The 26,843-nt window shown below is 47.8% G+C and overlaps 10 protein-coding genes across 10 annotated transcripts; 5 read left to right on the top strand and 5 right to left on the bottom strand.

Annotated features, from left to right (window-relative positions):
- Positions 1-668: 668 nt before the first annotated feature.
- On the bottom strand, positions 669-1,181 carry LY89DRAFT_603035 (uncharacterized protein; the record flags this gene model as incomplete). The annotated part of the gene is made up of 1 exon (XM_018210279.1): positions 669-1,181. One exon carries the CDS (start codon positions 1,179-1,181, stop codon positions 669-671), a length of 513 nt encoding a protein of 170 aa, XP_018060969.1.
- Positions 1,182-4,114: 2,933 nt separating this feature from the next.
- LY89DRAFT_602968 (uncharacterized protein) lies at positions 4,115-4,441 on the top strand (the record flags this gene model as incomplete). Its single annotated transcript, XM_018210275.1, has 1 exon — positions 4,115-4,441. A coding segment is annotated over one exon (327 nt), but the record flags the coding sequence as incomplete, so codon positions are not given.
- Positions 4,442-6,628: 2,187 nt separating this feature from the next.
- On the top strand, positions 6,629-7,724 carry LY89DRAFT_743753 (uncharacterized protein; the record flags this gene model as incomplete). Its single annotated transcript, XM_018220978.1, has 2 exons — positions 6,629-6,863; positions 6,910-7,724. The coding sequence occupies 2 exons, from the start codon at positions 6,629-6,631 to the stop codon at positions 7,722-7,724; spliced, it is 1,050 nt and encodes a 349-aa protein (XP_018060981.1).
- A 354-nt stretch (positions 7,725-8,078) lies between these two features.
- Positions 8,079-10,328, bottom strand: LY89DRAFT_692418 (maltose permease). The gene is made up of 4 exons (XM_018216536.1): positions 9,686-10,328; positions 9,482-9,639; positions 9,313-9,436; positions 8,079-9,263 (listed from the first exon to the last, which is right to left on the bottom strand). The coding sequence occupies exons 1-4, from the start codon at positions 9,978-9,980 to the stop codon at positions 8,266-8,268; spliced, it is 1,575 nt and encodes a 524-aa protein (XP_018060967.1). The 5' UTR covers positions 9,981-10,328; the 3' UTR covers positions 8,079-8,265.
- Positions 10,329-12,518: 2,190 nt separating this feature from the next.
- LY89DRAFT_408827 (uncharacterized protein) lies at positions 12,519-13,919 on the top strand. Its single transcript, XM_018207303.1, has 3 exons — positions 12,519-13,292; positions 13,441-13,711; positions 13,765-13,919. The coding sequence occupies exons 1-2, from the start codon at positions 12,758-12,760 to the stop codon at positions 13,545-13,547; spliced, it is 642 nt and encodes a 213-aa protein (XP_018060966.1). The 5' UTR covers positions 12,519-12,757; the 3' UTR covers positions 13,548-13,711; positions 13,765-13,919.
- Positions 13,553-15,394, bottom strand: LY89DRAFT_702918 (cytochrome P450; the record flags this gene model as incomplete). Its single annotated transcript, XM_018217278.1, has 8 exons — positions 13,553-13,703; positions 13,750-13,916; positions 13,965-14,023; positions 14,129-14,340; positions 14,392-14,708; positions 14,754-14,918; positions 15,032-15,120; positions 15,172-15,394. 8 exons carry the CDS (start codon positions 15,392-15,394, stop codon positions 13,553-13,555), a joined length of 1,383 nt encoding a protein of 460 aa, XP_018060965.1.
- Positions 15,395-16,034: 640 nt separating this feature from the next.
- Positions 16,035-18,156, bottom strand: LY89DRAFT_743750 (uncharacterized protein; the record flags this gene model as incomplete). Its single annotated transcript, XM_018220977.1, has 4 exons — positions 16,035-16,785; positions 16,833-17,165; positions 17,211-17,901; positions 17,976-18,156. 4 exons carry the CDS (start codon positions 18,154-18,156, stop codon positions 16,035-16,037), a joined length of 1,956 nt encoding a protein of 651 aa, XP_018060964.1.
- A 2,103-nt stretch (positions 18,157-20,259) lies between these two features.
- Positions 20,260-21,651, bottom strand: LY89DRAFT_661977 (chorismate synthase-like protein; the record flags this gene model as incomplete). The annotated part of the gene is made up of 2 exons (XM_018212629.1): positions 21,562-21,651; positions 20,260-21,511 (listed from the first exon to the last, which is right to left on the bottom strand). Exons 1-2 carry the CDS (start codon positions 21,594-21,596, stop codon positions 20,260-20,262), a joined length of 1,287 nt encoding a protein of 428 aa, XP_018060963.1. The 5' UTR covers positions 21,597-21,651.
- Positions 21,652-21,796: 145 nt separating this feature from the next.
- LY89DRAFT_661976 (uncharacterized protein) lies at positions 21,797-22,952 on the top strand (the record flags this gene model as incomplete). The annotated part of the gene is made up of 3 exons (XM_018212628.1): positions 21,797-22,624; positions 22,676-22,784; positions 22,825-22,952. 3 exons carry the CDS (start codon positions 21,797-21,799, stop codon positions 22,890-22,892), a joined length of 1,005 nt encoding a protein of 334 aa, XP_018060962.1. The 3' UTR covers positions 22,893-22,952.
- Positions 22,953-23,559: 607 nt separating this feature from the next.
- On the top strand, positions 23,560-26,749 carry LY89DRAFT_692414 (uncharacterized protein). The gene is made up of 4 exons (XM_018216535.1): positions 23,560-23,767; positions 23,817-23,974; positions 24,046-26,533; positions 26,580-26,749. Exons 1-4 carry the CDS (start codon positions 23,749-23,751, stop codon positions 26,621-26,623), a joined length of 2,709 nt encoding a protein of 902 aa, XP_018060961.1. The 5' UTR covers positions 23,560-23,748; the 3' UTR covers positions 26,624-26,749.
- The last annotated feature ends 94 nt before the right edge of the window (positions 26,750-26,843 follow it).

The raw sequence follows: 26,843 nt of genomic DNA, 5'->3' as shown, positions 1-26,843 counted from the left end.
CATTGCTTCTTAACCTGACTAGTTCAACGGCGAAACTTCCCGTCATGAAGAAATCACACAACCATTTTCTTTTTAGAAACCTACAAAAAATCTCACAGTCCACGCTCAAAAAGCAAAACTTAACTTCAAACAACCACAGCATACCAGAAACCCGATATCATGGATCTCACCCAGATCAAAGCACCCAAGGGTCAAGAAGGTCTCAAAGACGCCCTCGGAAACTTCGTCTACCAACAACCGGACGAAACCCTTGAATCAAAACTCCAACCCGAAGCTCTGTCTAAGAAAGAGCTCCGCGAACAGAAGAAACAAGCCAAAAAGAGCGCGCCGAAGCCGAGGGAGCTGAAACGCGTTACATTGGGCTAATTGAAGAGACTCCTGCGGAGATGTGTCGCTGGCGCCCTTGATACCGTGCGATGCATAAATTTCTACGTCGACAAACGCTGCAAATATTTCTTGCATGGAAGGAGAAGAGAAGGAGGGGGTGGAAAGGTGGCAAAAATGAGTCGAGGAAGCGCAGCAATTCCTACCTCGTGGAGACTCACGACTTGCAGTTCGTCGAATGGCATTCAACCCGTCAAATTCAACGTTGCTTATCCAATGATGCTGCCAACAGAACTTCATTTCAGGTGATCATCCACTCAAGCACCAGCACAGACTTCCATCCTTCAAGCCATGTTCAGCTTTTTCCCGGCTCTACGAAGCAACCAAAGACAGCTTATATTCCCCACCCACCATGCAGCACTTCTGAACAAACTCCAAAATGTCTGATCAACGAAAATAAAGATGAATCCATATGAAACTCTCGCAATCGTGTATACAAGTCCTGCACGGTTCACCAGCTCCCTCTCAACTCCTGCGAAAGTTGCAAAACTTACTGCCCCGACGAATAAGATATAGTTCTCGATGGCGTTGGCGTGCGCGGACTCATTACGCTTCATCATTTCGAGCTGCTTCTGAGTGATTTTGCCCGACTTCACCACTGCATCGCCGTACTTGACTAGATCCTCCCTCGGTGAAACATTGTGGTCGATGCCGAATATTTGTTTGAAGTGACGAGGGGCAAGAACGCAGTACGCAAAGACGAAGTGGAAGCTCAAAAAGGCAGGAGCATAACTGGGAACCGTGACATTGGGTAAAGAAGGAGCGCGGAGGCCAAGGGTGGTTGCGAGAGACGCCATAGTCATGGCTTGACATGAGAATGGAAACGAGGGGTGAGTCTCGTATTTATATTGCAATGCGGCACAGGGGAGTAATCCTGTTTCATCAAGTTGATTGGCTAAAGAAAATCAGACGGAGGAACTCGCTGAGCCGAGACCCGAGTGATGCCGAAAAGCTCATTATGAGTGATGAGCCTGCACTCGCTGACGCCGGAAGAATCAGTGCCAATGCGACTTTGAAGTCACGTAGCCAGTTGTGGCCAGTATCGCTCGAAAAATCATGCCCTGGAATGGGTCAAGGTTACCTCCATTAAAGCAGATAGTGACATGCAGAGACACAGAGCAACCGGGTAACTATGAGGGTACTCTTCTTGCAGTATTCACCGGAGGCATTGGCAACTCCGTCGTCTCCCATGCCAGGCCGTGTTCCCGATACATGATGGAGTCATGTTGATGGACCAGAGGCAAAATTGATGCAGAGGTAATGGCTGAGATAGCATGCATCGAACAAGGTAAACTTGGAGGCTCGTCGTTGCTACTGAGTGTGCTATCAATCAAACTCAGATGGCGATCTGAGTTGGCTAAAAGACGACTTGGATTATTGGCTCCAAGCAACTCCTCCAGCATATCCATTCTATTGGGATCGAGGGTTCAGCCACATTTCTTTCTTCAATCTGAAGAGCGGCTTCATAAGAGATGGAGTGATCATAGAAAATTGGAGAGTACTTATGCGAATGCCACGCACTTGGCGTGGGTTCGTGCTGAAAGGTATCCCGGCTCTCGTGAATTTGAAGGCTTTTGCATCTCGGTGTACTTGACGTAGTGGGTCGTTGATTCAATTTAGACTTGGTCGTTGAAAGTCCACCCGTGTAGGATGCAGCCGCCAAGTTAACGACGCCTGAGCAAACCTCGAAAGAAAACAGATAAGCCAGCAAAGGACCAAGCGTTCAACCTCGAAAGGGTGTCGCTGAGTTCGCCCACTAGGGTGTATGCTGGTCCGCGAAGCCAAGTCGCCGCAGACTTACGTTTGTGGAGCGGTTGCATTGAGCATATAATACGGATCGCGGAAGGGGATATGGGTCGATGAGGCCGGTCTGAGCTAGACCCTCATGTCAGCTCGGCCTAAACATGGTACACTTCCACAGCCTTGGCCTGATAAACCCCGAATGTCATCATATGCTCTGCTTGATGGAGAGTTGCAAGATTGTAGAGACATCGAGGAGGAAGAATGTTCGGCGGGCAAGTGTTGTGGTGTTTGAAATTTGAGGCAGTATCGAGAAAAATGTAGTTTGAATAGGACGTATATCGGAGAGGTAAATCGAAGAGGGGTTGGTGTAGGTAGTTCGAACATTGAGAGGTAGATATTGCCCTGCATTCAACGATTCTGCGTTTCGGGAGGACCCGTTTTGCGTGCCGGTGTCCACCACTTCTTGACCTTCCAAGGCTCATCTCCTGTACACGGGCCAGGTCTCTCGATTCTCAGGTGTGTTCGTTGCGCTTGGGGTCGTGTTCGCGCAAGGTGTGGTGATCAACAAGGTCCTTTGTAAATTGTTAGCATCCAAAGAAGACTTTGGTGGAGGGTGTGATTACAGCAGGTCCATACTCACCTCCTGTGGATCGACCGAGTCGCCAGGTACCTTGATATGTACCTAGGTAGGCATTGATGGTTCCCATCGCCGATTTCAATTCAGCGGAGATTGTCCTCTGATTGCTGCAGAACTTCAATGGCAAAGCTGAGGCCTGATAAGTCGTTGGCTTTACCACATTCTGCAGTGCAAATTCATAGAGATCGCACATCAGTCAAGCTGATTGCATGAACTCAAGTGTGGATGAGCATCGCGATGGGATTCACCGGGGTTTGGTGCTTCGGTGCTTGCACTTCACCAGCTTCTGGTGCTTCACCGTGCTTCACCAGTGGGTGCCCGAATTCGTGGCGCACGGGCCAAAAACACCAAAAATCGCGAAACGCGATTTTTGCGATTTATCTATTATCACTCTAAACACTCACTATGGCCCCAACTACACGTCGCACAAGCCGCATTACCCCTCCGCCAGGCCCTTCTAGTGGCCACGAAGCTGATACGATCAAAAAGACTAGGTTCTTCACAGCGTACGACAAAGAAATCTTATTCAAATCGCTACGCCAGATCGCAAAGGATGAAAGCACTACTGAGTCTACCGCGCGACGCTGGCTTAAGCAACGTGAAAATATAGGTATCTTAGCTTATCGACATACACGCGGGAGATCAGGCAAGCTTGGAAAGCCCTCAAAAGTCACAAAAGCTATGTGTAAGAAGCTAGTCGATCCGGCTAGAAATCCTGTCCGAAATTAGCCGTACGAAGCGCAGATTGCCTATCACAAAATTCCTTGTAAGAAGCGTTAGTTATAACGTAAGCTTAAAGAGTATACTAATGGTGGTTAGTTTTATAAGTGTGTATTTGTCAAAAAGGAAATCTCGGCCAGGAATAAGGACGAACGGGTAGCTTATGCACATAAGCATAAGGATAAGACAATGGAGGACTTTTGGTCTTATATATTCTTTACCGATGAAGCACATATTGACCCTTCGGCACAACAAGCTCCTGGGATACTTAGAGAGCTTGGGACACGGTATGATGATGAGAATATTGTGGAGAGAGGAGAGAGGAAGGGAGTTAAGTTTCATGTGGCTGCGTGGGTCACCTGGTTTGATAAGGCTGAGAAGCTGGAGTTCTATAATGACGAAGAAGAGCACGAAGAACAACCCCCAATGCCTACTAAGCCTCGCCGGCGGCCAACGACTGAAACGCCAGAGGAATACCAAGCCAGACTTACGGATTGGGAAGCCCAGAAGCCTCACAAAGTCGACGTTAAGCCGCAGGGTAATTCTATGACTTAGAAGTACTATATAGAGCGTCTCTTGCCAGTTTATATCGATACTATTCAAAAAGCACGTATAAGAGACCTAGGACCGTGGCTTTTTCAAGAGGATGGGGACCCCTCTCACGGTATGAGGAAAAGGGGCCTCGCGCAGCAGCTTAAGGAGAATAATTGGATTATTAACTTAAAGCACCCTGCCCAGAGCCCTGATCTGAACCTAATCGAGGCTATCTGGAACATAATTAAGCAGAGGTTACGGCATAGGATCTTCCAATCTGAGGAGGAAATCAAGGAGGCTTTACAAGAGGAATGGAGCAAAGTAATAATGACGGAAGTACGGAAACGAATTTCCCAGATGCCTAGGCGATGCGCGCGCCTTATTAATAATGGTGGAAAGCCTATTAAGACTGCATTATGGTAATTCAGGTGTATATAGTCTCAATTAACTGATTTCTGGCCCCCTTATAATTTTGGTGGGGATGGCCTGTGCGCCACGAATTCGGGCAATTACTGGTGCTTGCTTTGATCTGATTACATAATATTGTACCCCACCCTATTTGGTGGGGTCTGACTTCAATGCCCGTCCAATCCAAGTCTCTCTATACAAATTATTGTCCAACTTCACCATAATCCTTCTACTGTACTTCTCGAACAGTCACCCTTGCTGTCGACTATCGAAACAGATGGCAGGTTGCAGACACTAATCTGCAATGTTTTTCATCTTGAAGGAGTTGCTTTCAAAGCTCCGCAAGCTCATCGTCTTGACATCTGCTAATAATCTCCTACAGGGTTGCTACCTAAGTCTGAGCCAGACAGGACGGGGATACAATGGTTCACATGGATATTTCAACTCATCGAGACATGCGGAAGGCTTCAATCTACCGAACACCAATCTCCCTTGATTCCCTGCAACAGCAAGAAACTTGGAGACTCGACCAATCTGCCAATGTCCCTCCCACGATGTGCACTTTCACAACCCAGATGTCCGGAGTTCTGTCAATGTTTCCACCGGAACCTGACTTTCCTCCTGGCTCTATACAAGATTGGCTTATGAGGAATCGAGGACATTTGATATAATTCCACCCCGGTTTGCCCACGTGCAACCAGCGCTGCAGTTCCAGCAGTATTAGGGTGTCTACCATTCTAGCTGATTGCATATCCCATCGTTCCTCCCGCAGCAAAGGCTCGCTGACAGCTTCTACCCTTTGGACCCCGACAACTCAATGCCATTTTGTCAGTATGCCTGCCCTACCAGCAGATCTTGGGGTAGGGAACGACCAGTAAATCCAATATCAAGAACGTAATCGAAGCGTGATTGGGACATCATTGGCATTCCAGTTTGGCAGGAGCCTACAATGGGTTATGTGAAAAGGAGAGCTCTACTCCTTTGTCTCCATAATGCGTGGATCTGCCAGATTCAATGTGTCTTCCTTCCTTGGAGGAGAATCAACATCCAAATTTGTCATGCTCATGGTTACTATGCTGTTCATTTCCAGGCGCACCCAATGCCACCATTTCAATTGCGGAGAGATTCCCATGACATTCCAAGTATCACAATATCATACTCCTCAAGAATTTTAATTGTACCCTAGCCACCTACTTAGTATGACACTTGTTTCTTCTTTGCATTCTTCACGACGTGATCGAGGCTTGAAGCTCTCCTCATTCACGAAGTCGGGATTCTCATTGGATTTTCATACCAAAATTTCAAGGTAAGGCAACGTTCGATGATTCTTCGTGCTTCGCAGAGTCACTGCAGAGCTTCTCCTTTTGAGAGCCAGATCGCCTAGAACTCTTGGCAGAAACGGCAAGTGCAAAGCGCAGTACAGATACTGCAAAGAAAGTCCAAGGTCCAAATCACCAACGATTGCACGATCATTCTTTCTCACTTGGGCAATACCTTCCATCTCACGTTTGCTTTCATACTATCCCTCATCACCTTGACGACATGCTGCCCATATCTTGTCTCCGCATTTGCTCTTCACTAAGGAATGGCCGCAAGGGCCTAGGTAGCAATGTTCGTCCTCTTTAGATCGATGGCGAAAACACAAGAGGTGTGGCTTCACGCTGGGCTCATGAGATTAGAATGATCGCGTCCGCTGACTCGTCAGAAGCCGTCATTCTGGGCACTGAATTGAGACGAGAAGTTTGGGCCATTCCCGCTCTAGTGGCGATAAATGATGAGAGGCAGAGAAGCAAGCCGTCTCATGTTAAATTTCTGTTTACTGCGGTAAGCTATTTTTACCAAGTCCGTCGTCGCTTCCCATTTTCATATAATTTAGAATACTTTGGACGTCATCTTGTAGTTCCTACAAGCCGTGGGCATTCTGGCCAGTTCGGACAACAAAAGGATTTGGGTTTTTGTCATACTGTCAGAAATTTTAGGCCGAGACTTCCTGAGCCAAGACCCCCTGGGCCTTGTGGACAATCGATACTAATTCACCTTTCGAACTGTTACGCGAACAGTCTCGACATCAACCTTCATACACGTGCGCTTTTGCCATTATTGTCTAACCAACTTCGAATCACTTCTTCGGCCATGTTGACCTCTCCAAGCCACCTTCCTAAACACAACGCAACAGTTCTCAATAACCACGCATCACCAATCATGTTGAAGCCAGAACGAGTGCAATCGCCGCGGATGATCCTGGAAAGCCGATTGGCTTCTATCAAGGACGATTATCATCAAAATGGAAACCAATCTTTGCATCCTTTCTTGACAGATGCCAAGCTTGAAAGCGAATTCTATCGACACCTCAACATTACTGTTCCTCGCGATTTCCCTTTTCGTAACCAACAAGCAAAACAGATAGAAGCCGAGTGTCGTTTATGGAATTACCTCTGTATGTTTGGCAGCGCAAACTGTAGGCTCGTACTAACTTCGAACAGGGAGAAATTCGAGGCCAATTGAAGATGTGTCTACCCTAGTGTCTACTTCACAAGATGTTCCGATACCGCTACCTCACCCTTTTGTTGCCATCCATAGTCCATCATTTTCGAGTTCTCCTTCGCTCCTTCCAACCTCAAAGGTCCAATCTCCGACAGCAAAACCACGATCGAAGATTACATGGATAATTGACAATCACTTCTTCGCTTCTCCAAGACAAAGTCCTCCTTACAGCCCTGAAAATGACTTCGACGGCTTTGAAGATCTCACCGCGAAGGAATATAGTGATGGTTTTCACCAAGCAGTAATGGAACAAAAGAATGATCCGAAGTGGTCACCGAGCTTAGGATGGGATTCCAACACAGGCCAACCTCGGTTCTCTCTGATGATTGATGTTCGTCCTTACGATATACTTATTACTGCAGAAAATGGCAAATATCTCGATGAGCTGAATTCGATGCTCAGTCCAACCTTCAAGCTTGAGTGCATCCACTCCCACAACAACGCCCATTTACGAAGTCTTATATGGCTCGAGCTGCTAGATCAACCCAGCGGTCGGAAGAATCATGTCCCTAAGAGGGTGCATAAAGCTGCTACCCACATCATGACGGTTTTCAAAAGCTGGTTGAAATTTCGGGACCACGATGGACGCCTCCCCGTTATTACCGAGTGGTATGCACAATTTCTGCAGCTGACGCCAGCGAATCGAGCTGCTGTCACGGTAGATTACAAAAGGCCTGCCACGCCAATCGATGGACTCAGTAAGACTGAGTGGGATAGGCTAGGTTGCGGAGACGAAGACAGAGTTCCTTTTTAAGCGGGCGTGGCGTGGAGCAAGGGAGATTTCTCACCTGCTAGTCACGCGCTCTTGCTCAAGAAGACTCATACCTCTGCGCAGATTCGATAGAATAGACATGGAATAGCAATGCAAAGCTTTGTATGTCAAGTGATTGTCTGTAAGTTTGAATGTTCTTGCAGCCTTGTCAATTTTCCAACTTCGTAACCGCAACTCCGTCGGTGTCTGGGCAGATCTCCCCACATGACTTGACTTTGCATTGCCTCGCAGGCCACGTACCTAGGAACGATGATCGCAGTGAATCTATGCCCCTTCATCACAACAGATCCATGATGCTCCATGCAGCACTGGCCCAACTAACAAGACACTTGTCACCGGAGAGAGCGAAAGCCATTACGAACCAGGAATTCAAATATCATTCATTGACATCGCTCATGCCCATCATGTATGCATCAACCAATAATGCCCACTCCCTCCATAAACGCCAGCCAATGCAACCCAATATATGCCTGCAAACGCCTTTTTTTGATACAAAATATCCATGCCCCACACACTCTCTCCATCAATACAAAATCGTGCACTCTTCTTCCTCGCCCAGAACATCATAATCTTGAAACTTTCGACTAGGCACCTCTTTTTCGAACAGAATATCCAGCTCCTCGAATGTCCTTCCCTTGCTTTCTGGCAAACAGAAGAAGCACCATGCTGTGCAAAGAGCTCCGAGAACCATGAACACGAACCCGACCTTTCCTCCTAGGTTCAACTGGTCGATGTTCAGACCATATGGAATCAAGACCGTGATAATGACGGAGGTAATTGAAGTCAACACACTCGCAATGGCAATCGTAATACCCCTGACTCTAGGAGCTGGAATCTCGCAAAGTATAACGAAGCACATCGGACCTGTCGAAAGATCATACACAATGGTTGCAAAGACCATCAGCATAGATTGTGTGTAGATTGATGATGAGGTCCGAACAAAGTCGAGATCCAAAACACCAATCAAGAACATGGTCATCGTGAGGAATGCCGTACCAATAATGAGGATTGGTCTGCGTCCGGTCCAAGACATGACTGGCCAAGCAAGGATAGTCGCGAAGAATCCAGCAATAGTCAACCAAAGTTTCAACGAAAAGGCATCCGAGAGACTGAGTCCAGCGTTCGTGAAGAAGTACACTGAATAAGTGATGAAGAAGACGTTTCCAGTCAGGGGTTGAAGTTGATATGCCATGACCGCAATGATGAGACGTCGTAGGTTTGTGCCTCTGAAGCAATCCAAGACATTCACCTGTTCGCCGGAGTTCTGTTCATGGGAAAGAGTCTCCTCGATGTTGGCGAGAGCGTTCCTTGTGTTTACTGCTTTCGTTGACAGCTTCTTCAACGCTTTCTCGGCCTTTTCGACCTTTCCTTTCCGAACGAGCCACCATGGTGATGCTGGCATTATGGGTAAGAACAGCATTAAAACAACTGGAAGGATCCATTGAGAAGCAAGGGGCATCTTGTACTCCCATTCCGAGGTCATGTTCTCCGTGGCTTTCAAAAGTCCGGAAGCGATCAATTCTATCAGGTCAGCCCGGCCCGGCCCAGCGTAAGGGGGGAGTCAACTCACGTCCCACGACGAACCCCAAATTGACCATGGAACCCATGATGCCTCTCAGCACGACAGGACAAACTTCACCAATGTAAGCCGAAGCAACGACTGGGAAGAATCCAACGAGCGTCCCGTTTAGGAGCTAGAAATGTCAGAATAAGCTTCAGAGCTGAATCCGAGTATATACCAAGCCCAAGAAAAGTACAGCAGGAGTGGTGCTGAAGAACTGGATGATCGTCGCACCAATCGAGCCGAACACACATAACCCGAGGGTCCTCTTCGGCCCCAGTCTATCATACAGGATACCAGCCGCTAGAGAACCAATGGCGCCACCAAGCATAGCAGCTGAAGAAGTCAGTAGCAATTCGCCCGAACCCTTTCCTTCACGTACCATAGTTAAATGCTCCCAGCCACGCAGCACTGATAACGTATACATCCCCATAAGGTCGGCCGAATTGCTGGGTGAAAGACTCGACACTGATCAAGCTCCCAATCAAGGCATTGTCAAATCCATTCAATACCACTGTCAAGGAAACAATGATACACCAGAACACAGCAGGACTGTAGACCTTGATTGCTTGCCAAACGCCCAGGTGATGTTCGAATTCTGTGTGAAGAGCAGAATACTCTGACTGGATATCAATCTCCTTGATGAGTGGAGTGGTCTCGTCGAACTTCAAACCCATCTTGCACTGACCGATTTCTGAAACCAGAAAATCACAACACGGAAAATCAGGAAAAGCTTAAACACAAACAAACAATGAGAGCCAAGAAGCAGATATACGCTGAGCTTCTCAGGGTGGCACCCAGAGATTAAGTACTACATACAGATAGGCAACGGAAAAAAGATGCCCTTCTCGGGAACAGTGTACGACAGCGGTGTAGATCGTACAAGCGGGAAGTGCAGAATTTAATTCTGGTAGTGAAACACAACGAGAGAATAAGCTTCGAAGACATCAATGCTACCCACCTCGGAGAATTTGCTATGACCTTTGCCACCCAATGGCGCGGCTCAATTGTGTTGAAATCATATCGAAACCGAAAATGGTCGCATCCATCATGGTGAATGGATGCAGTTCCAGGGCACACCTGAACTTTCAGAGACACCCCTAACACAGGCCTAACGATTCTCGAATGGAGACATATTCGATTGGTTCAAACACCAACGGCAGCGCCCACGTTCTTCTCTTCACACCCTCCTTGAGCGGTGAAAAGTGTGGCTTATCTCTCAACAGTTCGCGAGAATATAAGCTTGCATGCAGGATTCACATGCTCGAGAACCAATGTGCATCCTTCTCGACCTTTTGCTAAGAAATGCATACCCAATAATCCCGCAGAAATCCAACATGTCAGATTCATAGCTTAGGATGATCTCCATGCAGACATGGGAAAAGATAAGAAGTCGGTGAAGACATCCTGGTGATCCTAGAAACTTCCAGGATCTTTTTATTTCCCGTCCCATGTTGTACAAAGGAGGGGTCGCCCCCATCTTCAGTGCATGTGGTGGCGACGTTCTGGATGGTGGTTTGAGACAATCTTTCCAAGTCAAGTCAAGACTTCAAATATTCTGCACGATCCAACGCCCAAAACTCCTAGTGAGGATATCCTTTGGGTTGACAAAGACAAAAAGCAAAACTTCTGGATCCTGCGAACAATGTGAAGGGTCTCTGATCAGCTGCCCTATGCCCAAGACAAGTACAAGAACGAGGTGGGATGATGAGGTTGGAAGGTGGAAATGCTCGAGAGCGGTTGAGACATCCCGAATACCTGGAATGGCTGCAGTGCTTCTCGTATTGCATGCTGCAAGTAAAACCTGCTTTGACGAAATTATCAACTTTGAGCCTCTGAAGCCCCCACTTGCAGATTAACGGTCCTTGGCTGTATGCAACCCGCCACACCAAAGCCACTGCAAAGATAAGCTTGGACCAACGACAACCATCCCGTCGTCAACTCTTTGCAGCATCCACGGACAAGGCGATGATCGTACTGCAAGCATCCATGATATACGGCGGCAAGCGCGAAGTTGTACAGAGGAGGGGTAACTACAGGTCGAAGGTCAACAGCTCCCCTGCTCGAGTTTCCAGAGCCTCCTCGAGTTGTCGACTTTTCGAGATTGCCATCATGATCTACACAGTACTCCCCTCTGCGCCTTCGACGAGAATTAACCATTCTCTCAGCATCCTCTGAATAGCCATCCTTCACGAAAAGCCGTCCTGCAAACCCAATTCCCTCCGCCGTTGAGCTGTTCAGATGATCAACCGTTTCCCAACCTCGCACGAACGACATCATCGAGCGAAAATCCCTCAGCGACCGAGAAGTTTGGAAACACACGATACCAAGGATTGGGAAAGCATACAGGATATATGGCAATCTGCGACGGATACCTGCTTGTTCATCCATCTGCAGCCGCATTCGCAAGTCAATTGCGTGGCCATAGTCGAGGCATTTTCTAGCCACGTCGCTGCTTGGCCGGCATGCCCTCCAAGAAGTGTTCTCTAGCTGGGTTATCGGGAGGGCGGCAGCTGCACAAGTGAGGATGGACATGCGTCAAACCATGTTCAGAGCACATATTTGGCAACCGCTGAGCACGAGTGTGTTCAGCTTCAATGTTGGTGAGGGGAAGTCGCTGTCAAAGCTTGCATTTTGTCTCTGCCTCGTGGGAAGTCCTACTTGTGTGACAATACAGTTTCTGGTCAATTGGAAGAATTTGAGTTCAGATTGATAAATAACGATTTCTGGATGAACGATTCTTCCCAGCATGTCCGTCATTTCTTACTCTAGTTTATGTACATGAAGTCTTCACCCACAACCTTTTCTCTCCCTCGTATCACCCTTTCTCCTCTGTCTTCCCCGACTCTTTCCATTTTCCTTGGAAGTTACTTTCGGACAGTGTGGCGAGGATGGAGGCTGCATGGGATTCGACATTTCAACCCTGAAAATGGTCGGCTGGCAGTGTGGCTGAGATGGCAGTCGCATGTGCGTTGATGTCTCGCGCACCTGGTTGGTGACTTTCCGCAGGAAGGGTTTAAAGGAGATCTACTGACAGGTCTCTTCCTGTCGGTTGATGACTTTCGGCCGGAAGAGCACTGAGGAGATCTCCAGCGAGGTCTCTTCGGGCAGGTTGATGGTTTTCAGCAGGCAACGAAGCCAACAGCGATGCTACATTATCAGCCTGTCGATCCGAAACTTCAACGAAATCTTGTCCTGGAACAACGATCGCTGCCTTCACGTCTTCAAGCAGTGGAGCTGCATGTGTAGCAGCAAATGCGACCAAGGCGAAAGAGAAGAAAGACTGGCTACGCATACTGATGTGTGGGTGAACGGTGGATGAACGGTGGAAGCGAAAAGTCAAGTGGAAAATGCAATCAATACGGGGCGAGAGAATGTTTCCAGCACTTGGGCGGTTGGGAGCAGGAACATATTTAAGTCTACCACAGTACTTCAACATAGGAGCGCTCTTTCCATGTCCTTGCGAGAAACAGGCTTTGAGCTGATAGGAAATGCAGATGATCGTCCAGTGTTCTTCATGCAAAGGCAATTGCTTCCATCGTCTTCAATAATTCTACCGCCGATCAACGCAAATTCATTGTCTTTCATACGTCAAGGCGAACTATGCGCCCCGCTCAGCCGTCTCGAAGCTCCACTTCCATCGAAGTTGATGCTTAGTGCGTGCCATCTTCCAAATCTTGACAACATCTGTTTCACTTCAGCTCAACCCAGCATCTTAGTCGGAAACGGTTGCGCAATGCCGCTGAAACAAGCTTTACTGTCGGCGGGAACGTACTCAAGCTTTCCTGTAGGATCTCAGTGCACATTTCTGCTTTTTCCGATTCAATGTTTTGTTACCCTTCGTCAGCATTCTCCATTTCGTCTCACTCAATGTTCCGTCTCGTCAGTTCGTTGCTCGGAAGCCAAACCTACGCCTTCTGGAGATGGATTACGCGTCTTGTTACAGGCCCAAGCATCCGACTCACCAGGGACACTCATCAATAGACCGAGTAAGCAGTTTCAACTTTCTATAGCAGCTATTTGAATGCTCTAGCATTGCAATCATCAAGCATGTTTTGGATTACTCCAACCTCGTCCGTAGTCCTGTGGGTAAAGACCATCAAACTTTTCATCACCATCCTCTAACAACCGCTGAAGATTCAACTCCTCCACTCCACATGCCCAAACCCCCTCAGAGCTCTGAGTTATCAACATTCGAAGAGCACGGGGGAAGAAAGTCCAGTCTAGAGTCGAACATGAGTTGAGGATGTCATCTTTGCTTCACTCCAACGTTGTAAAATCCTTGAGTAAACCAAGGAACGGTGTGAAGTCTCATCTCATGCGACTGACCTGGTACGAGGCTCAGTTCGTATCGCCGGATGAGGGTAACAAGTATAAGTCGCAATTCTTTCAAAGCAAATCTACGAGGGTCAGTGACTAGCCATTTGATCAGTAGTTTTAACTCACTGTTGTCCGGGACAGTTTCTAGACCCCGAAGAAAACGGATGGAAAGCTTTCTTGTCAGCTTCCACATCTTTGTACGGTTCTAGCCATCTTTCCGGAATGAATTTGTCTGGATCAGGCCAGACACGGGGATCTCTCATCAACTGGCCGACAGCAGGAGATACAATGGTCTAGATGAATGATTAATTCCCATCTTCGGATCCTCAATTTTGACTCACATCTTTCGGGATCTCAAAGCCAGAGATCATGGATGTTTTTTCTGTCCAGCGTGCAAGACCTACCCACGAGTCAGTATCTGGACAATGAAGGGCTGGCAAGTGAAGAAGAGGCGGTGGTAATGGAGCTCCTGAAAAGCGCTCTGTGCTATTTTCAATCGACTTACCGAGCGCCACAATTGGCATCCTTCTCATACTCTCGTTGATGACTGCATTCAAATAAGGTAGGTCTTGCGTTTTGGCGAATGTGATAGAGTCATGGATTGAGGGAAAGGCGAAATCAATCTCCTCCACCAGCTTTTTGAGCTTGTCCTGATTATTCACAAGCAGAAGAAGTGTGAACGTGGCCGTGGTACTTGTCGTGTCTGCTCCAGCAATCCTACTTATATCAGTGTCAAGTACGCAAATGTCCTTCAACATTCAAGCTCACATGAACAGTGACATCTCCTCCCTAACATGCAAATGCGTGAAAGTGTCGGGATTGTTCTCATTGACATCGACAATAATTTGGAGAAGATCTTTCTTCGGCTTTTGACTTTCTGCTTTTCGCGTGGCGACAATGTCATCAATGATATTATTCAGTCCTTCCCCTTGAGAAGGAGGGACAAAGGGAAGATATTTGATGAACGGGAGCTGTGCATCTAGAGCAGCTCGTTTCAAGCGGTCCATCACCATGTTCTTCATCTTCAAGTCATTTGACTCAACTAAGCCGAACGAGCCCCCGAAGGATGTGGCGCTCATGACATCCTGATTCATTAGCAAGTGATTCCATGAATTGGAGAGAACAATTACAGAAGTTAAATTTCCCAGCATCTGTGACATGTTGATTACCGCATGACCGCCACCCTTCTCACATTCCTTGTTCAAAGTTCTTTCAAGAACGTCTAAACATTCCTTCATGAGCGGCTCCAGGCCATTCAAGTAGCTAATAGAAAATCCAGGAGAGATCAGTCGTCGCTGCAAAACTTAGCGCGAAAAATACAAGTCGCAGCTTCAGTAATTACCTTCTGTCTGTACGCAGCTCTATCTCTCTCTGTAATGAGACTTGTGACACCTGGATACAGACGGACTTTCTCGTAGACTGGTGCCTTCACGAAATCTTCATCAACAAGAATCTTCTGCACGCCTGATTTCTCTGCAATCATGACGTCCCTCGGACCTGAGACGGGTCAGCGCTGACGATATATTTTCTTGGAAGGAGCAACCATACCAACTCGAATGACATCGCCGTACTTCGCAAACATCTTCGGTGCCACATTCATAGAATTTCCTGTAAGATTTTGAATTCCCCATGGAATAGGTGTAAACTTGTTCAAAAATGGCCCTGGAATCTTTGACAAAGGCCCTGTGAAGGCACAGATGACGACCGAGTAGCATCTTCGCAAGAGCTCTGCTCCAGCAAGGCATAACAGTACCGAAAGATATGTATTCATGGCTTCGAGGTATAATTATGGTGATCCATTGCACATGTTGAAAAGGTTCAAGGTTGCACAAACAATAGATGAGACACTCGTCTGCGGCAGGATGATGGTCCGCGTTTCCGCTTCATTTTCAGGATTTGGGCTCTGTGGCTTTTGATTGGTTGATTTACCGTTAACCTTACCGAGTATTTAACGTTGAACGGTAGACTATACGAGACATCGAATCAGAAACGCTGAAGATTCCGCTGACTTCGATGCACTTACAATTGTTAGTCTGATCTTTCAAAGCCACGGTGCCACCTAAAATACCCCGCTTGGAATTAAGGTGTACTAGAAGGTTGGGGGAGACGAGATGCCATTGCTCAACTCTGACTTGATAGTCATGGCTCTTGACACATTTCACGCTATTGTTGAGCAGGCATGGGCTGTGGGGAGTCGGTTACACATTGAAATTCGACATTAGGGTCATTCTCAGACGAGTGCAAATGGACAGAATCATCTGTGTTTGAATATACACTATCAATGATTATATATTTTAGACCAACGGTATCCATCATAAATTCATGTCGCAGCAATTGTGCCACTGGTATGTCCCATCCTTAACGCCCATAGTTTCACTCGCTAGTCCGCTTACAAACAAAAAATGAACAATTCAAGGGGAATAGTATGTCTGATTAGGTGGTGCAACAGGTTTCCTGGCGTGCCTTCCCACACTCGAATAGGTGGGGGTCGGTGACGTTGCGGACCCCGGCGCGCTGTACAACGTATTCGAGTTCGAATCCGTTTGAGGGCTGAAGTAAGATGGATGCGGAGAATGTGATGGATGAGGTGAATGCACAGACTGTGAAGGAGAAAGGTGTTGAGGTTGAGGTGAGGCGTCTGGCGATCCTTGCCAACCTTGGTAGGAATACTGATCGGCTGGAAGCTGCTGAATACCAGCATGCTTTGTGGGATCCATTTGATAATTATTTCCTTGCAACTCCACAGGAACAACTGCTGGCAATTGATAATGTTGCTGGACAGGCATGGGAGGTTGGTATCCTTGCTGATACTGACTTCCTGGAGTGTAAGGGCTGTGTGGAGTCTGGGGCACGACGGCGTAGTCCGGAGTGGGATATCCAGCAGGTGATTGTTGCTGGATGTTTCTTCGTCTATGGCGACGGATCAAGCAGCAGCCTCCAAGAAGAATCGCGATTAATACCACAGCTCCGCCTACCGCAATGCCTGCAATTGCACCAGCCGAAAGTTTCGAAGATGAAGTTCCAGTACTGCTGGATGTGGAGGAAGGAATGGCTCGTGTTGCAGTCCGGACGGCTGCAGAGGCGTGTTCCGTGAAGTATACGGAGAGATCATGGCTCTGAAATCCTGCAGCTGGTGCAGTAGCTGTGGCGCCTCCAAGGGATCTATGGCAAGTCAGCTTTGCTTCAGGTCTCGGTGAAAAGGTACTTACGAGCCACCCACTATAGAGATTACCTCAGGTGGTACATGGTAGGTCGTCAAATTCGGCGTGTAAACCTCCCACATGTTTCCGGATACTTTTCCCATGTCGACATTATGAGTTCCCCAAACATTCGGAGCGTCGCATGAATCCCCAACAGGAAAGGTACCTCCAATGACAAGCATTTGAGCATTGTTGACGACATTACAAGTCAAGGAATGATGATATGCTTCAGGATTCGTGCCCACATACCACTGGATCCAAGTAAATGAGGGCAATGACAGGATCCATAAATCATCGAATCCAGTTGAGTTGGCACCAAATCCAAGACCACCGTAAATATATCTGGTTGATATTAGCCACTTCTAGGATCAGGTTGGAAGAACTCACATGTTATATGAGGATTTATCTGCTGCCCATGTTGCTCCAGCACAGAAACGTCTCCGATTTGGTGGAATTTGCCCCGTTGCTGTTTGTGTATACCAATTAGAGCTCGTTACATCGTAAACATGAATCTCGCTCATTGGAGCTTCGACCATTGTAGAGTTGTAATATGGCGCCGTGACACCTCCAAAATAAATCAACAGCCCGTGGTCGCTCGCTGGGATATACACCATTGCCCCTTCAGCTCGAGGTGTAGAATCTGGACCGCTACTGTTCGTCCACAAATTGGTCGTCATATCGTATTTTAGCAGAGCACTACTAGCAACTGGACCTCCAGACCAGTTCGGGACAGTAAGATTGCTCATCCACCCTCCAAGCGCAAAACCCTGACCAACTTCTGGAGCTACTACATGGCCAGCATAGGAGACGCCTGAAATCGAAGCTGTGACTTGAGGGGCTCCAAAGGTTACCCAATAATCATAGATGGCGTCGAAAGACCATAAATTAACGGGACTTGGTCCAACTCCATCATTCAAATATTCGCCCCCAAAAAGGTAGAACCGCTTGTTTATGTTGTCTTCCCAGAGTATTCCACCAGTGACATCGGGTACCGTAGCGTTCTTGTAATTTGTAGCATTAAGCTGGGGCATTCCAAGAGGAGAATCTATGGTGAGGTCGTTGTAAAGCAGCCAAGTATCTGCAGGAATGAACAATTAGTAACCAACAACCTCGAAAAGGGAGAGATTGTGTTAAAGAAGCAAAAATACGTACTGGAAACATTTTGCGAGCTTGATGTAAACGGCGTCCAATTGACTTGACCTCCATCAATCCACAACCTCTCATCAATAACAGCAGTTTGATGTCCCCATCTCCGACAAAAATCAGTCACAGGGTCTTGCTGCTGCCATGATAATCGAGCCAACAATAGGATCACGCCGAGTATCTTCGACATCACGCCAAAATTTCCTTCTCTTCAGCAGCCTGTTGTGTAAGACGAAGTCGCGGTGAGGCCACCAGTAAGTGATTGGCAGGCTGCGAACATCGGCCAAAGATAATATAATGCAAAACAATAATGAAAGAAAACAAAACTTCTCTGGAAGTCAACGAAGGTGATCGAGGTCCGAAGAAAGGATTACCCGCGATCGTGTTGTTTCCAGGGGCGGACCAGACAGTGATCCCGAAAGCATGGCAGATGGGAAGAAGAAATGGTAGGGCTGGTGATAAACCAGTGGCACGGAGAAGATGAGCTGACACATCGAAAGGACTTCCCTGTCAGGCAGATTCCGAACTGAGGGACGGCGGCAGCTTCTGCCTTAGAGGACCAGAGCGCGATAACTGTGGCTTTTTGCTGTCAGCATCAGTGGCAGCGAAAGTCGTGGTGAGACGGTGTTGTGATGCGATATAGCCAATGAGCGCCATCTCACAAGGCGCAGCTGAATGGATGGCTGCAGGGTAAAAGCCGTGATCCCTCAGCCGTAAAAGATACTTTTTCCCGATTCCTGAATTTCTGCGTTGGCAGCTTTGTCAGAGTACAAAGTCCATGGTCCATGGAGCAGTCGATCAAGTATCAATTGGACCTTTGTGCGAGAACAAATGATCTTCTCTTTCCGGTCCTTGCAAGTATGGCCATGCCGAAATCGGTCTTCACCAAAGGACCGCAGTTTGTGTACCATTCTCGTCAACTTTTGACGATCGCTAAAAACCAAGGTGCCAGGCCTCGGCGCAGCTGCAAGATGGTGAAAAATGGCGTTGCCAATTTGACGCAGGCCGTGAGGAGATGATATTCGGAACATGGCCAGACCTCGTTCGTGCGCAGATATTGACCGAGAGCCAATTGGAGAGATCGAGCGAGACCGTAAACTTACCGTACCTTGGCAAAAGAAATCCTACCGTGCTGAGTTCTTGAACCAAGGCTTGGGGCCATTGACTTCGACGTTGTGCAACGATGATGTTGAAATTAGGTCGTTTTGAATGTCTCACAAGCAGTCACGTGGCACCACGGGCCGACTATTAATGCTGTGTACCGGATGCCTTTGCACCACCTGGACAAGATAGGAAGGCTATTGAGAGCTGAGAAGGAGCTCCCCAACTTACGAAGATCTTGCTTGAGAGCCTCCTTCAGCACCCAAACGAGACGAGACATTTTGTTTCAGTGTCCGTAAATTTCAAGCCACAGTCAACCAGCTGTCAGTCGATGTCTCAAAGGGGTCTATGTTTAGCCCCGCTCCTAGATTTTCGGTACTTCAGTCCCGAGTCCAAATTAGGTCCACAACCTCCGCACTTTTTATACAAAAATTCTAGATACCACTGGTTGCAATACGGCATCGTCAGTGTTTCGCAATGACTCGTCATTCATAAGAAAATATGATCCACTTGTCGAGGAACACTAAGCACTAGTAGGATATACGACTTCCGAAGGAGAGGGGTAGCGTGATTTTCGGAATGTTTGCCACTAAATTGTCCAGGAGCTCTTCGTGGATGGCAGTGAGAGGGGGACAAATCAAAGCTTGGGACATGGGGGCTGACAGCAAAGCTGAGTCGATCACTTGATTGATGCCACAATATTCGGCCTGGTCTCCAGAGTTCTTCAGCTTCTTGGGATGAAGACTTTGAATGCTCCTCGTTCCTGATGACTCGTTTAGCATGTGATTAAGTGGCTTGTCATGTCCTACGTGCTCAAGACGCTTTATCGAATGAATGCTGAGAAACGAGTTCCGGGAAACTCCCATATTTCCTAGCTCCATTGTGGCATATGCAAGAATGCCCTTAAATGCACCAGTCATTCCTGAGAATGATTAATGTCCAGTCCATCGGATTATTGAGCACAATACCAAGTTTGTGTATGAGGCTGAATGAGAAAGATTGCAATCTCGACCTCTTCTCGGAACGCCACGTTTGAGAGCTGCACGACCTAGAACCAGTCTGCGGACTGAAATGTCGACAGGAAGATTATATGAATCGAAAGAGATTAGTTCATCGCCCCTGATGCTTCATCCAAGAGCAGACATCGATAACAGGGAAGACAGATACGATCAAAAGTCCAATTCATTTCTCTCTATTTTGCAACTCCGTTGACGCCATGCTTTTCGTTCGCCTCAGTCTCAAGAGCAGATTTAGCTGCCGGTATTGTTTGCTTCAATGGCGGTAAAAGATTTCTTGTCATCTGCCTCGATTGTTGAGCCATTAAAGCATCAACAACAGCCAGTGCAGCCATAGCCTCAACAATTGGCACAGCTCTAGGAACGACACATGGATCATGTCGTCCCTTCGCCTCCAATACACCCTCTGCATCTCCATCGTATGTTGATGTTTGTTGAGCTTGACCAATCGTCGCAGGTGGCTTGAACGCTACTCGGAAGTATATCGGTGCTCCGTTGGTGATCCCTCCTTGAATACCTCCTGAATTATTGGTCTTCGTGGTAAGCTTCGGTCTGGGAATGCCATTCTTCGTCGCGCCAGTCTCTAGTGGTGGTACTTCCGGAGCGAGAATGAAAGGATCATTGTGTGTCGAGCCAGGAACCTCGCATCCCCCAAAACCCGAGCCAATCTCGAATCCCTTCGTAGCAGGAATGCTCAGCATTGCGTGAGCAAGCAGAGCTTCCATCTTGTCGAAGCATGGCTCTCCTAGCCCACTAGGCACATTCCTAATCACACACGTCACCGTACCTCCAATACTGTCCTGTCTGTCCCTGAAATCTGCGATATACTCCGCCATCTTCTCGGATGCAGCCTTGTCTGGACATCGTACTGGAACGAATTCGTCGACCTTCTCTCTGCTAATTGAATCGATCAGAGAAAGGAAGGCAGGATTCGTAGATGGTGTAGGATGCGTCGCAGTAGGAGGGAACATGTGTACACTACCCACAGAAGAGACGAAAGCCACAATCTCAATGCCGTAGGACAACTTCAAGTACTTCTCTGCAATGGCACTGGCAGCAACTCTTCCAATCGTCTCTCTGGCACTGCTTCTGCCTCCGCCACTGCTGGCTTTGACTCCGTACTTCTCCAAATATGTCCAATCTGCGTGACTAGGCCTCGGGTATAGATCCATTGTCTTGTTTCCATAATCGTGAGGTCTTTGATCTTTATTTCGTACGATCATTGCGATTGGAGTTCCGAGAGTGACGCCGAATTCTGTACCAGATTGAATCTCCACCAAGTCCATTTCATTGCGAGGCGTGGTCAGCGCACTCTGGCCTGGTCTTCTTCTTGTCATCTGCGGTTGGATATCATCTTCTGTAAGCTCCATTCCTGGAGGGACACCATCGACGATACATCCTACTGAGCGACAATGCGACTCGCCGTACCTAGCAATTGTGAGCACGTTCCTCTGTTCGGCCAATTGAGGCCAGCTTACGTAGTAACTTTGAAGTACTGCCCAAAGGTCGACATCGTGAAGGGTTGAGTGTTTTCGTCGAAATTCGAGGATGAGGCGATTCTTTTTGTTTTCTTCAGCCTGGTGACTGTTTTGTGGCAGCCGAGCTCGGAGAAGATCTTCACCGCCTTAGCGTCGTGCAGCCTGAAGCTCCCGAGAGCTTCACTGATCCACAGTTCGACTCTCAGCCTTGATATCTACTTTCCATTCGAGACACATGGCACCCTCCAGAGGATGGCACCGCATCCTGCAAGTACATTCCAATGTTTCTCCTTTTGTACGAAGATATTCCCAATTTACCTATGCAGCGTCCAATTCGGCGAATAAATCACAAGTCTATATGTCCAGATCTCTCGATCCGTACTTGAACCTGTCAATTGAGCATTTCCTTTTGCAGAAGACACCTCCCGAATCAACAGTCCTCTTTCTATATACGAATCGACCTTCTATTGTTCTCGGACGAAATCAGAATCCTTGGTTCGAAGTCAATCTTAGCCTGCTCCGCCATGGAGAGCTGAAAATTGACCTTGTGCGACGTCGTTCAGGAGGAGGAACAGTTTTCCATGACGAAGGGAACGTGAATTACAGCGTTATATGTCCCCCACCGGCTTTCGATAGAGATAAACATGCGCATATGGTGGTTCGAGCTCTAAAGAAGCTTGGAATTGAGAGGGCCAGGGTCAACGAGCGTCATGATATACTGGTGGACCAAGAGGTAAAAGGGGAGGACAAGACCTTCAAGGTCTCGGGTTCTGCGTACAAGCTTGTACGGCAGAGATCTTTGCATCATGGAACATGCCTTCTATCCAGTCCGAATCTGCCAATCATTTCTCAATACCTCCGATCCAAAGCGAAGCCGTACATCGAAACAAGGGGCGTTGAGAGTGTGAGCTCACCAATTACAAATACGGGAGTGGCCAATGAAGCTTTCGAAGAGAGTGTAATCAGCGAATTCAACGAGATGTATGGAAGTACAGAGGTTATATTGGTCGGAAATCAGGAGGAGGATGTTCCTGAGATAGGTAAAGGTTTGAAGGAGCTGAAGGTTTGTGCAGATCTCCTCAACCGCCGAAGATTGGAGGCTAACAATAGTCAGTCCCTTGATTGGATTTATTGCCAGACTCCTCAATTCACTTTCTCTTTCGATTCAGACCATCTCAAGAAAGGAGAATCGCCCAACGATCCTAACATTTCATCTGGCGTAAGTATCTTCTCCTCTGTGGGAGCTTTCTAATCAGGACGCAGTTCTCGCTGAACTTCACTGCTCGACACGGCGAGATTACAAAGGTTGTATATCGGAAGAGCCCAACTGATCGTCCAGATGGGTCATTGGAAACCATGGTGGCTAATCTTGAAGGCCGCAAGATACATGAGATTGATGACTGGAGTCAAGTTCTCCTTCCCGCCGCTCCTTCCTCGGTTTCAGAAGATTCCGGTTTGCCGATACACAGCGGAAATCATCCTGGTGTAGTATTAAACGACCTATTGGGTGGTCGGAAGTCGTGAGCATGTAGAAATGAAACCTGGAGAATGACTTGATCCAGCTGTAAAAGATGCAGTGATTCTAATTCTACTACCTCAACTCCCTCAGTGGTCTTGTGCTTGGAAAGCTGATCTTGCCGGCCTGCAACGATCCATAATGTTGTGAACTTGTCAATATCATAATTTCAACATGCTGAACGCCCTCGCTACTCTCCTCACCCCTTTTTTGTCCAACGCCAAAACACGTGACTTCTAACACTTGCATGTAAAACACTCTAAGGTCATGCATCAACCCGAAAACTCCGTCCGTGACTCATGCAGAACGTAATTCCCATCCATATTCCCCACACAAACACCTCGTTGCTAAGGGTTTCAGGCAACACATCTTAAAGTGGTTTCGCGTTATTGACATCCAAGGTTCAGACTAGCGCGTGGCTGACAAACGAGGAAGTCGCGTCGTGGCGCGTAAAGTAGGTACTTCAAAAACATTCTTCCTCCCTCGTCAACGCCGAACTTCTTCATCCTTCTTCAACAACTTCAAGATCTCCTCCAAAGTTGATTGATCGTGTCGAGTAACACTACAACTCGTAGGATCACTCGCATTGATACTCTACGTCAACAAAATCTTCTTTGCCCCTTTACATCATCGACCCCTCTCCCAAGAACTTCCCTATCCACGTCGCCGCCATGTATGTGTGGAAGCGCGGTATGTTCCTCAGCTATATACAATCTTGACCTCAGCTAATGCTCTGCAGATGGACGCAAGGAACGCGTTCAATTCGACAAGATCACAGCTCGCGTCTCTCGACTGTGTTATGGACTTGACGCCGAACATGTCGATGCTGCAGCAATTACCCAAAAGGTTATCTCTGGTGTCTATCAAGGTGTAACAACAGTTGAGCTGGACAATCTGGTACGAATTACCTCTACCCTATCCATTCCACGCGTCCAAACGCGTCGAGCTCTGCTGACTTTCCGACCTAGGCCGCAGAAACTGCTGCATACATGACCGTTACCCATCCCGACTATGCCATCCTCGCTGCACGAATTGCAGTCTCCAACCTCCACAAGCAGACCAAGAAGCAGTTCTCGACTGTGATATCAGACCTCTACAACTACGTCAATCCTCGGAATGGCAAGCTTTCTCCTATGATCAGCGAGGCCACATACAAGTGTGTTATCAAGCACGAGGCAGAACTTAATTCCGCTATTGTCTACGACCGAGATTTCAATTACCAATACTTTGGCTTCAAGACTCTCGAGCGATCATACCTCCTCCGCCTCAATGGCAAGATCTGCGAACGCCCACAACACATGATTATGCGAGTAGCAGTCGGCATTCACGGTGAAGATATCGAGGCTGCGATTGAGACATACAATCTGATGTCCCAGAAGTGCTTCACGCATGCTTCCCCAACTCTCTTCGCTGCTGGTACTCCACAAGCCCAACTCTCTTCATGTTTCCTTGTCGACATGAAGGAGGACAGTATCGACGGTATCTACGACACATTGAAGACTTGCGCCATGATTTCCAAGAATGCTGGTGGAATTGGCCTCAACGTTCATCGAATCCGCGCTACCGGAGCCTACATTGCAGGAACAAATGGTAACTCGAACGGCATCGTCCCCATGCTCCGAGTCTTCAACAACACTGCTCGTTACGTTGACCAAGGTGGTAACAAGCGACCAGGTGCTTTCGCTATCTATCTTGAGCCATGGCACGCCGATGTCTTCGAGTACCTTGATCTTCGAAAGAATCACGGCAAGGAGGAGGTCCGAGCTCGTGATCTCTTCTACGCCCTGTGGATTCCTGATCTTTTCATGAAGCGAGTTGAAAAGAATGGCGAGTGGACTTTGATGTGCCCCAATGAGTGCCCAGGCTTGGCTGATGTCTATGGCGATGAATTCGAGGCTCTCTACGAGCAGTATGAGCGCGAAGGTAAGGGTCGCAAGACCATCAAGGCGCAAAAGCTCTGGTACTCCATCCTGGAGGCTCAGACCGAGACTGGCAATCCCTTCATGCTTTACAAGGATGCTTGCAACAGAAAGAGCAACCAGAAGAATCTCGGTACCATCCGAAGCTCGAACCTCTGCACTGAGATTGTTGAGTACTGTGCTCCAGATGAGGTTGCCGTCTGCAACTTGGCTTCACTTGCCCTTCCTACCTATGTCGACATGAACAACGGCACTTATGACTTCCAGAGACTTCACGAAGTCTGCCAAGTCGTTGTCAAGAACTTGAACAAGATCATTGATGTCAACTATTACCCTGTTCCCGAAGCCAAGAGAAGCAACTTCCGCCACCGACCTATCGCCGTTGGTGTCCAGGGTCTTGCTGATGCTTTCTTGGCTCTTCGTCTTCCATTCGACTCTCCAGAGGCCAAGCACCTCAACATTCAAATCTTCGAGACCATCTACCATGCCGCACTCACTGCTTCAGTTGAGCTTGCCAAGGTTGATGGCACTTATGAGACATTTGAGGGTTCTCCTGCCTCCAAGGGCGAGTTGCAGTATGATATGTGGGGTGTTACTCCAACAGATCTCTGGGATTGGGACAGCTTGAAGCAGAAAATCAAGCAACATGGTCTTCGCAATAGCTTGCTTGTCGCTCCTATGCCAACTGCCAGCACCAGTCAAATTCTTGGCTTCAATGAGTGCTTTGAGCCATATACGTCCAACATCTACTCTCGTCGTGTTCTTGCTGGCGAGTTCCAAGTCGTCAACCCATGGTTGCTCAAGGATCTTGTTGACATGGGTCTCTGGTCTGACAACATGAAGAACCGTATCATTGCCGATGGTGGATCGATTCAGAACATCCCCAACATCCCAGCTGATATCAAGGCTCTTTACAAGACCGTTTGGGAAATCTCACAGCGAACCATCGTCCAAATGGCCGCTGACCGTGGTGCTTACATTGACCAATCACAATCGATGAACATTCACATGAAGGATCCCACAATGGGCAAGATCACCAGTATGCACTTCGCTGGCTGGAAGTTGGGTCTGAAAACTGGCATGTACTATCTCCGTACCATGGCTGCTTCAGCTCCTATCCAGTTTACTGTCGACCAAGAAGCTCTTCTCGTTGCTGATACCAACGTTGCTCGTGAGAGACCTGCTAAGAAGCGTCCATCCACTGGCTACATTACTCAATCTCCTGGTCCTCAACCATTGTACCGCAACAAGACCCCAATCAGTGCCCCAAACGGAGTTCCGACGCCGACGACAACTCCTCCGCCGGCGTCTGAGAACAAGAAGTTCAATCCAGCTGCTGTTGTTAAGCCTCCTACATTCAAGGCTGATGTTCCCGAAGGTGATAGCCCCAAGTCTTTGGCTACTGAGCCAACAACCGTTCCACCAAAAGAGGAAGAGCTTCCCGAACCTGCTATCGAGAAGACCAAGCAAGAAGAGGATACCAAGGAAGAGAGTGATGATAGAGAGCATGATATCTATGCCGAGGCTGCTCTGCAGTGTAAGTTCCCTGTCTCATTTCCAGATCAGCACTGACCATTCTCCAGGCAGCATTGACAACAGAGAGGAGTGCTTGATGTGCTCTGGTTAGACTACATGATCGTTGACGACGTATATAATGCTGCATGCTCACGCACTTGATGTTTTCTTTTCCTTGGGTTGGAGTTCATACCTTTACTGAGTGTTTTCTGTTTCTTGCATGATGGGAGGGGTCGGGTAATATGTTATGCTTCTTTTGCATAGCTTGGTAGGCAGCCAGAAGATGAGATGACAGATAGGATTACTGTACTTTACGTTGAATCAAGAATATT

Source organism: Mollisia scopiformis, assembly GCF_001500285.1.
Source record: "Mollisia scopiformis unplaced genomic scaffold LY89scaffold_42, whole genome shotgun sequence".
Classification (NCBI taxonomy): Eukaryota; Fungi; Ascomycota; class Leotiomycetes; order Helotiales; family Mollisiaceae; genus Mollisia; species Mollisia scopiformis.
This window is presented reverse-complemented; position numbering and strand designations above follow the sequence as displayed.